The sequence below is a fragment of the Octopus bimaculoides genome, chromosome 21 (genome assembly GCF_046866305.1).
Source record: "Octopus bimaculoides isolate indiv1 chromosome 21, ASM4686630v1, whole genome shotgun sequence".
In the NCBI taxonomy this organism is placed as follows: domain Eukaryota; kingdom Metazoa; phylum Mollusca; class Cephalopoda; order Octopoda; family Octopodidae; genus Octopus; species Octopus bimaculoides.
This window is the reverse complement of record NC_142948.1, coordinates 38,111,736-38,122,442: the sequence shown is the minus strand read 5'-3', so window position 1 is coordinate 38,122,442 and position 10,707 is coordinate 38,111,736. Positions and strand designations below refer to the sequence as shown.

At 37.9% G+C, this 10,707-nt stretch overlaps 1 protein-coding gene across 1 annotated transcript; it reads left to right on the top strand.

Annotated features, from left to right (window-relative positions):
• Positions 1–1,051: 1,051 nt before the first annotated feature.
• Positions 1,052–10,352, top strand: LOC106877792 (palmitoyltransferase ZDHHC12-B). The gene is made up of 5 exons (XM_014926801.3): positions 1,052–3,090; positions 6,161–6,297; positions 7,761–7,868; positions 8,153–8,319; positions 9,191–10,352. The coding sequence occupies exons 1-5, from the start codon at positions 2,982–2,984 to the stop codon at positions 9,525–9,527; spliced, it is 858 nt and encodes a 285-aa protein (XP_014782287.1). The 5' UTR covers positions 1,052–2,981; the 3' UTR covers positions 9,528–10,352.
• Positions 10,353–10,707: the final 355 nt, after the last annotated feature.

The following is a 10,707-nucleotide window of genomic DNA, read 5'->3' as shown; positions in this document are numbered from 1 at the left end:
TCTGCTGTTCCTCCTTGTGCTCTCTATCAGCGGTTGATATGAAGAGGGTCGTACCATAATGACAAGAATGGGGGAAATCGTGCACCTAGCTATGATTCCTTTCTCAAGGTCTTGCCACCGAGTTGTAAAATGGACTGTTCTGAAACGTAACTGGATGCCTCGAAAGTAATTGCTGATTATTCCCTTAATTAGAAATGTAAAAATTAATTTTTATTTGATAATGAGTATTTAAACACTAGCCTCAAAGTGATTGCGTCAATAATAAATGTGACAAGATTTTCATTCCAGCCTAATACACACACACATACACACTTATATGTGTGTATATATATATATATATATATATATATATATATATATATATATATATATATATATATAGAGAGAGAGAGAGAGAGAGAGAGAGAGAGAACGTTGTGCAGCCTCCGGGTTTGCTAGTCCTCAGTTAAAAGCGTCCAACCCATGCCAGCCTGGAAAGTGGACATTAAATGATGATGATAATGATGTACACACACTATTTTATTTCAGACTTGAACACGACAAGTAATATCGTTTTCTCAAATGGTGATCTGGATCCTTGGCACCGTGGTGGGGTAAGTACATGTTTCCTTATGTTAAGCTATGGTTTAAAAACCTAAAAGGAATAATTGTATAATGAATGGTTGAGCCATTTGCAGAGAAGCCACACACACATGCACACATATATACATATATGTATATAATGTATGTATATATATATATATATATACATATGCACACACACATGTAAATTAACTGAATTCAATTGACTCATACCATACATTTCACAGTTATCCCAGTGGAGTTAGGATGATGGATGATGACTCAGCTACTTTAACTGGTGAAAGTGTCTTCTGCTATTTGTATCCCACACCACGTGTGTGTGTGTGTGTGTGTGTGTGCGCGCGATCATTCAAATTCAATTAATATTACATGGGAAGAGGTTAAGATAGAGGTCTATTACAAGTTTGGAAGTGAGAGGAAAACCTATCCTGAAGAACGCCAGGTAAGGGAGGTAACTCTTGTTGACTCCGTGGCCAAGATGCAGTTTAAAAGAACAGAAAATATGCCTCTGTTACTTACTTCCTGCTCGTGTGACAAATAATAGGTAAAATGTTACTCTGGCTTGGTTGAATAGTTCGTAAGTTCATATTCTATCACGGGGTAGTGATGTCCTCGCTGAAATGTTGGCGCTATGACAATTGTAAATCAGGTGAAACAGCAAAAACAAATGTCTAATCGTCTTATTTATGCAAGATACATTTTCAGAATGAGTCGCTTCTTGCTCAAAATAACAAATAAAATTTCTTTTTCTTCTCAATATATTACACTTTTGTTTTCTTTTCTTCTTATATTGTTACTTAAAGTGGATGTTAAAATGATTTCAAGTCTTGCCTGGGACTAAACAACAGCATCCCATCTTTCCTTTTGGCTTTATATATCTAGGACTCTTTCATCCAATTGAATCGCCAAGTTTTAACCCCTTCGCACTGAAATTGGCCATCTCTGGCCCCCAAAGATTCTATTATATGCTCAAACCAGCTCAATACAGGATCTCGTGTGTATGCTGCAATGTCATTGTAAAAATAAACAATCACATCATTGAAATCATGAAGCTATGTATGAGATAATGCAGGATTAATTCCAAAATAATATGTGGAATTAACAGAATCACAACCTTCCTCCCTCTTCGGAGAAGTTTTATCCCAACAAATAAGAAAGTATTATGAAAAGAAAGGGGACAAATTGGGGGGGAGGGAGGTAGGAGATAGCAGAGAGAGATAGGATAGGGGGAGGGAGATTAAAAGGGAAAGACAGAAGGGGAGAGAGAGAGAGAGAAAGGGGGGAGAGAATAAAGAGGGAGAGACAAGAGAGAGAGAATGTAGAAAGAGAGAGGGGGAGAGAGAAAATAAGCCTGAGAGAAGGAGGAAAAAGGAGAGGGTGAAGGTTTTTTTTTTTTTTTACAGTCACAGCTTTTGAAATTTTGAAATTAAGTGAAAATGTTCGAATTTCGTATGTTGAATCTGATTTTGTTATTCACTTATTCCAGAAAAAAAAATTAAGAAAATGTTACAGATGTTTAAAACAATTGGAAGAAAATTAAACAAAAATAGAAAATTATGACAGTAACAGAAATGATCCAATTCTATTTTAAAATATTTATTTTAATGAAAATTATGAGAAAGTCGATGTAATCTGCGTTGTTTAAAACATAAAATCCAAAGAAATTGCACTTTGGGGTGCGCTAGTTAATTTCCGACTCTATTGTATAGGAATACTATATGAAGTAAATGTGTGAGAGGAAATAGAGAAAATGAGAGGATACAGATAAACAGAAAGAGAGGGAGATTAGAGGGAGGTGGGGTGGTTAATGAGAAAACCATTTTCAACCTAAGAGTGGGCGTTGTGATACAATTATAAACATACCAAGTTAACTCCCCACTACTATAAGAACTCTCTTGTAATCCTACATAACAAAACCCGCAGTTATCTCCCCCTCGTCGTGTTTACAAACTGCGTCGAAATCTGGATTAAAAGGAAATCGCCGACATCAAAGAGGAAAATGTAGCGACTTTAAGGATTTAAAATCCTGCTATGTCGCTACATGGGATACGTTGAAAGAGCGATCAAACTGTGGTTTGATTCTCACTACATCGATTTTGCTACCCTTTTTCTCATACCATAGCTGTTCATATCCTGTTCGATCCCTCCTTCAATCAGCTCAATTTCCTTGATTGTAAAGAACGGAGATTTATCCACCAAAGCCTGTTTCTCTCCTTCTCTTCGAACCGATCAAGCAAACGTTTTGCCTAGGTTCCAAAATATATTTATACTATATATATATTTGTGGATTATTCTATCAGCAATTCCTCAATTCTTCCTTCTAACTCAACAGTATATTTTCACAAACACTCACACACACACACGCATAACTACCAATATTAACCATTAAACATTCCAACATGATCAAGCTGTCCGACTTGCCTTTCTGTCGCGCCTATATCATCATCCGGGCTGTCCACACGGCTCTTGTTATTGGAGTACCCCTCGTTTTAATCACACAAGACACGGGTAAGTATAACTCCAGCCCTCTTTCTCTTCCTGACTAATCGTTGTTCTGTTCTACCTCTCTTTCTATCTCTATCTAATCTTGATTTGGCTGTTGTTTCTAACAGGGCCAGAAGCTACATAAGTTGCTCCCTCGTAGATTTCTGAAAATACACACCCATGTACGTAAATACGATTGGGGGATTGTTAAGTAAGATTTGGGTCATTCGTCCAGTTCCGCATGCCTAAGTTAGCGTCAGACTGTATTGTATGTAAAGAGGTAGTGCCTGGGTATGCGTGTGTGTTTGTGTGCATAGTCCTAAATATCGGCCTTTTCTGTAAAAAGTGTCTTCGGCGATCTTTACCAAAGATCGGCCTTCTCGTTGTTTGTTTGTTTGTTTTGTTTTTATTTCCATATCTTTCGGAGAAACGAAGTTTCAGCTCCCAACAATTAGACATTCAAATTGAGAGAGATAGAGAGAGATTAATTGTTTGATTGATTGATTGATATCTATGGATACATCTACAAGACAAATCTTTCCAGACGGAAACAAAAATCGGGACAAGTTAAGTCATCGCTTCCGCCGTGACTCACACTTGTTGCTATTGATTTCTTCATCACCACCATGACCACCACCACTATCCTGTTCTTCCTTCTTCCTCCTCTTTGTTCCTTCTTCCTTTCTTCTTCCTCTTCTTCATCTATACTGTCAAACATACCCGTACAACAGACATACTTTTACACCATAGCATGTTTTACATAGTATCACATACGTTTGCTGTTATAATGTTACAAGCTCTCATCATACGTAGATTTACTTTTCATGTACCATAGTATCACACTTTTGACTCGCTTCAATCGAAAGACAGCGGCCATGGGGCACCGCCTTTAAAAACGATCCTCACTGTAGCACTCTGCAGGGGTTTATTCTACGTATCGTATAGAGGACAAACATTGGAGTCTAGACCCCTCCCCCAAAATTTCAAGCCTTGTGCCTATAGCAGCAAGGAATATTTTCATATCCCACGTTAGGTATGGGGCTTGGGCGGGTGGGGTAGAGTAAGGTTAGGGTTAGGGATAAAAGTTAGGGTTTTTTGTTACGCTTGGGGTTACGATTATGTTGAGGAAATTTTAAATATTTTTTTAATTACTTTATTTCAATTACTTCCAATCGAACCAATTCATTGTGAGATATATCAAATCTGATTTCTACGCTCGTTAATTCGGGTTTGGGATAAAACAGGAAGCAACTTTTTAAGTAAACCTTTAAGGATTAAAAAAAAATGTTTCGGGTTTCTTAAGAAGGGGACAATTTTCAAAATGGTGTAAAAAAAAAAAGGGTGGGTATGATTCATTTACGCATGTAAAACTCTGTGTGTGTGTGTGTATCATCGCGGATAATGGACATAAGATAAAATAAGAACAATAATAAACGAGTGAAGAACGAATATATAGGTCGTGTGTTTAGTTAGCAAAAAAAAAAACCTTAAAAAACTGACCATTCTGAAATATAACAATATCTATGTTTTCTTGGTTTCTATGGCTGGATGCCCTTCCTAACGTCAACCACTCCAAGAGTGTAGTGGGTGCACTTTACTTGCCACCGGCACGGGTGCCTGCTTCCAAGTAACCACATTTGATTTCTAAAAATAAATTGCCAAAAAGAGTTCACTTCAAAAGTTGATCTTAGTGCTTCTTGACATTTTGCCATGAATAAGTATATCTAGGAATACAAGATTCAATGAGTCCTGTTGTATTCTTTTTGGGTTTTTTAAGACTAGTGTGTAAACTAAAGGATAATTAGCTACTATTTCTAGTAGAGAGAGAGAGGAACTATATTGAGGTATTCTTTACAAATATTGCTAAGCAATATATACATTCTGCCATCGTCATACTCCATCTTTTTTTTTTTTTTCAACTCCCACATGTTAAATCATTAACTGCCCACATGTTGCAAGATAAGCAGTTTATTTTCTTCATACAGCTTCTTTTATCAACGCTTACAATGGCGGCTCCTTCCCCATCTCCCTCCCACTGGCTGCCTCTATTCGCTTATCTACTTAGCTTCTCTGTCTGTCTCCCTCTCTCTCTCCCTCACATACACACCTACACACAAATGCATCCATAGGCTCACACTTTTTTTAACACATCATCATCATCATTGTCATCATTTACAGTCATCGTCGCAGTGGAACTGGTCTTGGAACCATGTGGTTTGTTACCACTCTTGTCCCATGTCTGCACACAGGATTAAAATAAAAAATTTGGCTCCTACAGGATTTGAACTCAGAACAATGAAACACCCAACTAGATAACTTATCGTAGATTGGCTGTGTGCTCGCCATGCCCACCACCATATAATAATTAAGATTTCTAACTTCTCAAATATACAGTTTGATGATGTGAGGCATAATCATTCAAACGGACCCCATCATATGACTGGTAGGCAGGATCTGAGCTCAGAGTGCAGTGGGATGCTGCTACATATCAGAAGGAATTTGGTATTGTTGTTTAACCCCAGGTCAACCTTAATCCAGCTGTCCTATGATTAAATAGAAAAAAATCCAGCAATGACAATCTTGTGGGGGGGGGTGAGGGGGGGGGGAGTGTTTTTATACAGTATATTTAGGGTTCCCTTTTCTAGAGCAGTCAGTCGTATGCAACTTGCAGACCATGGGACTTTCTCTATAACACAGCTAATGGAAACTTACTTTGGAACTTTGTAGTTGTGCAGCCCGTCTGGTGATGAGCCATGTCTCATGTGGCTTGCTTCTCACAAAAGGTTGCTCATGCCAGATCTACCTGGGGCAGGTAACCTCTGGTGGGGTTCAGTAAGGCCTATACAGGTTTATGCAGCCGACCCATAAATGCTGCCTCTATAACACTATTGCCCCTGGGGAGCAGACTGCCCCAACCTCTTCCCGTCACCACCTGCTCCGCTACTTGTTACAGTCGTCTGCTAGTGTTCATATCTCCGCTAACAATATACCTGTCCATTCCTCGATATCGTCCATCTGTCTGTCCATTTCTTTTCCTCTGACCACTTGTCTCTTTGTCTGTTACTTGCTTCCATTCTCCCATTTTCCTTTCCAGAGCTCCGTCGGGCCGTGTACTACTTTGAGCGGCCAATCTATGCCATTTCTTACCTCCTACTGCTGACCTTCTCCCTGGTCATGTATTTCCTGGCTTGTCTCGTCAACCCGGGCTACATAGAGACGCCCAGTAAAACAGTAAGTATCCGCTGACATTTATTTTTATTTTATTATCCCCCCCACCGTTCTTTCTTAGTCTTTTTCTTTCTCCCTTATTCTGTCTGTCTCACTTTCTCTTTCTTCCTTATATAAGTCCGTCCTTGACATGATGATGGCTATAGTAATACTTGTGATGATGATGGGGCCAGTGGTTCCCAACCGATTTTTGGCCATGCCCCATCGAATCATTTCTAAAATCCTGATGCCCCCTTGTGATATTTAATTTTTGTAATTCAAAATTTGGTTTAATGTTTACCATATTAACCGGAAACAAAATAAAAAATATATATAGTGCAACGGATGTAAAAAAAAAATGTGTAGGAAACGAATATGAAAACAAAAAGGGGAAAGCAACGGGGCGGGGGATGACTTCGGAAAATTCACAAGATCCGAGTTTTTCCCTCATAACTTTTAGGAAAATTCTTTTTTTTAATGAAATTTTATATAAATACATTTCAACCGGCATAAATTACGATTATAAAGAAATTTGTGGGAAAATCTTTTCTAAGGTGAGGAGAGAGGACTTTGGAAAATTCACAAGATCCAAGTTTTTCGCCCATAACTTGGTGACAGTTTATCATGGATCGCGGGGATAAATCCAAATTTTAAATATTCCGCTGAATATTGACGAATTTTTTTTTTTTTTTTTTACTTACACAACTCATTTTATGTATTTTTGAATCGGCCTATCTACAGATTTCCGCACCACCCCACCCGACTTTGGATGATCATAACTTTCAGAAAAATGGATATTTTTTAATGAAATTTTCTCCGAATATGTGTTATATCATTTAGATTCCGAATATACAAAGTTTTGGGGGGAAAAGTATTTTAGGAGGGGTTGGAGTGGGCAATTTCGGAAAATTCACCGGAGTCCACTTCAATTCGTCTTAACTTTCAACAAAATGGATATTTTAAAATGAAATTCTCTACAAACATACCTCGGACTATGTAGATTCCAAGCACATAGGAATTTTAGGGGTTATTTTTGAGAACCGTTCCCCACTCGCGGGTGTTTCTGAACAAGACGTCCATATTTGTTTCATTTTCTCCTGAAGCAACAACAAACAGGAAATGAAGGCAAAAGAAGCCCTCGCCAGAAACCACTATTTTTATGCTAAAAATAACAGCTAAAGATCTGGTACACAGAAATGTGTTATTAAGACAACTTATCTGTTGCATACGATTTTTTTTTTTTTTTTCATTTTTAAGTAAATTCCCAGGTAAACGTTTCTAATAGAAAGGAAAAAGACACCAGAAGCAAAAATAAGGAACATAAACGCAGAATTAAATATAGAAGTGTAAAGTATACTTTATTACATAATCTCTATAATGATAATGAATGGAATAATTCCCCGTTTGAACTATTTTAATTGATAAAATTGGCCACGGAAGGGATGGATGTAAAGAATGATGATGTTGATGATGCTCTTTCTCTTTAGAAACTACCAATGCTGAATAACAATTCTGATGAGGAGGACATTTACGAAGACAGTCAGATGATGAACAAGATCAACAACTACAGACGCTGTGATTTCTGTGAAGTTCAGGTGAGCAACTTTGAAAACGATCTGGTGTTAGTCTTAATGTTTGTTTGTGTGTGTGGGTAGGTGTAGACCTACGAAGTAGACATGCAGCACATGCCCTATGTATGTGCAACCGAAAATGTTTACCTTATTTAGAGCTGCCTTTAATTCATAATCTAATGTGTTTATACATATATTTATCTGAATGCATGTATTGAGGCCTGTAATAAGGTTTTTTATATGTAAGACAAGGAGAAAAATTCACCTGAGGGTACTAATAGAAATTGTTCTGTTGATATTTTAATCAGCAACCTATGCGAAGTAAACACTGCGAAGACTGCAAGAAATGTGTCCGGAAGTATGACCACCATTGTCATTGGCTTGAGACTTGCGTTGGAGAAAGAAATCACAGATTTTTTTGGCTGTTCTTGCTTTCAATAGCTGCTCTCATTCTTTGGACAATTTCTATTACCTGGTAAGCTACCTATCAAACAATGACACATGCACACACACACACACCTGCATGCACACACACACACACACACAAATACATAGTGCATACATACAATCACACAGTCCTTCATACAAACACATGCACTCACATATACCTACTTATGTACATATGGTGTCCAGTGAATTTGTCTACAACAATTCATCTACAGCATTCTACCTTTGGATACAATTCATCCACAACCACACACACACACACATGAAGTCACTCACACACATACACACACACCCATGCATGTGCACACACATATAAATTACATACACAATTCTGAGTTTATGATATGTATAACCATGTACCTCCTCCATACTCTAACCTTTCATCATCTGACACAAGATCCCTTCCTTCAATGACCCTCCCCCTCTTAAAATTCTTTGTCTTGCAAGTTACTTGGTGACCCTGCCAGTGCTGGTGCCATGTAAAAAGCACCCAGTACACTTTGTAAAGTGGTTGGCATTTGGAAGGGCATCCAGCTGTAAAAACCTTGCCAAAACTGACCTTGTCTGTGCTGGTGCCAAGTAAAAAGCACTCAGTCCATTCTGCAGGGTGGTTGGTGTTAGGAAGGGCATCCAGCCGTAAAAACCCTGCCAAAACAGACACAATAAGTCTGGGGTAGTCTTCTAGCTGGTCAGCTCTTGTCAAACCATCCAACCCATGCCAGCATGGAAAGCTGATGTTAAACGATGATGATGATGATAAACACGCATATGCACACATGCACACTAACACATATAAATACACATATATACATATATATACAATATATACGATTTTGTTTCAGTTTTTTTCATTTATCCTTTTCTTTCCAAACTGATTTTATTTTCTGTCTGTCTTTCAGGAATGCCATTGTCTACAGATGGGAATGGCTGGTATGGTTAAGGGCCAATGCTCTGCTTTTCTGCGATTTGTTCATTTTAATTATTGCTGCAATGGCTGTGTTGGGCTTGTTGGGGTTCCATTCTTATCTCATCTCTCAGAACCTCACTACATGGGAGTTCGTCTCCCAGGAGAGGATTACCTACCTCAAATACCTGGATGACTCTTACAATCCATTCAATGAGGGTTGTCCTTGCAATGTCTATAACTTTCTCTTTGACTGGAAAATCCGCCACTGGGAGGCCCTCTACACCAAGAAAGCCAACATGCAGAACACGGTTAGTGGTGGCATCGTGTAACCAAAAAAAACTGAAAGAAAATAGAATAAACAAAAGACATTTCTACAATTTTTCCCTCCTTCCAAAAACTTCTTCCGCCCTTCCTTTTTTTTTTTTTAGCTTGTCCCTTGCTTATTGTATCTGTCTGATGTCTAATTTTGTTATTTTTCTAAAAAAAATTCTTGACAAATCACTCCGCTCCCCTATCTTTCTCTATTCCTGTGATTCCAGAAGAGAATATGTAAAATGGTAAAAAAAAAAAATTACCAAAAAAAGAAAAAAAGAACAGACACTTCCTGCAAATGTAGTATCCTTTCAACTAACCCCTAATTGTCATAGCTTATAATATTTTGCTGACCATAGTCCAGATCGCTGAATAAATATTTTTGCTTTCTCTGATTTTTTTCTCCATGTCTAACAAAGTTAGAGAAAAATACACATTAACAATATATTTTTTCACTCTCCATTAATATCTCTCTTACTCTCCATCTTTTTCTTTCCCTTCTCTGTGTGTCTGTCTGTCTGTCTCCCTCTCTCTCTCCCTCCCTCCCTCTGCTAAATCCAATCTCTCATTATTTCTGTCTCTCTGATCATTTGTGTATCTATTCTTTCCTATACACACACACACACACACACACACACATGTATCTTCTCAGTCCTTCCCCGTCCTCTCTACCTCTCTGTTTGACTATCCCTATTCTCTCCTCACCACCACCACCTTTCAAATTCGCACAAATGTTTTACTTACACAGTTGTTCCATGTCATTCTGTGCTACCATACTAATTAACCCCAAATTAGCAAACCCTCACTACATCAATTCTTTATAAATGTTACATAGCAAATTATTTCCTTCTTTTGTTTTTTTTTTCTTCTTTATTTCAATCTCAGCTAAATTCTATTTTTGCAACTACACCATGCCTCGCAACCTCCACTTCTCAGAAAATGTTGTTAATTTTAACTGGAGGCACATCAAACAACATTCAATGAAATATAATTATATACAGTCTTATTTAACGTGTTTGTGTATATTCAGATATGGAAAGACAATATGGTGCACAAGTTGTCTCCAGAGAAGAAAGCCACTTTATAAACAATATGGGTGGAGAAACATGCCATGAATGATGTCACCAAACCATAAGACACATGCATTTCTGTGTTGTTATGCTTCATCAACTATGTCTATCTAGCTGCTGTCATTCA

Excerpts from the sequence above, each read along its gene's own strand:
- LOC106877792 (XM_014926801.3), top strand. The coding sequence starts at position 2,982 with ATGATCAAGCTGTCCGACTTGCCTTTCTGTCGCGCCTATATCATCATC. Across the intron at positions 3,091-6,160 it reads TTTAATCACACAAGACACGG|AGCTCCGTCGGGCCGTGTAC; the intron begins GTAAGTATAACT and ends TTTCCTTTCCAG. Across the intron at positions 7,869-8,152 it reads GTGATTTCTGTGAAGTTCAG|CAACCTATGCGAAGTAAACA; the intron begins GTGAGCAACTTT and ends TATTTTAATCAG.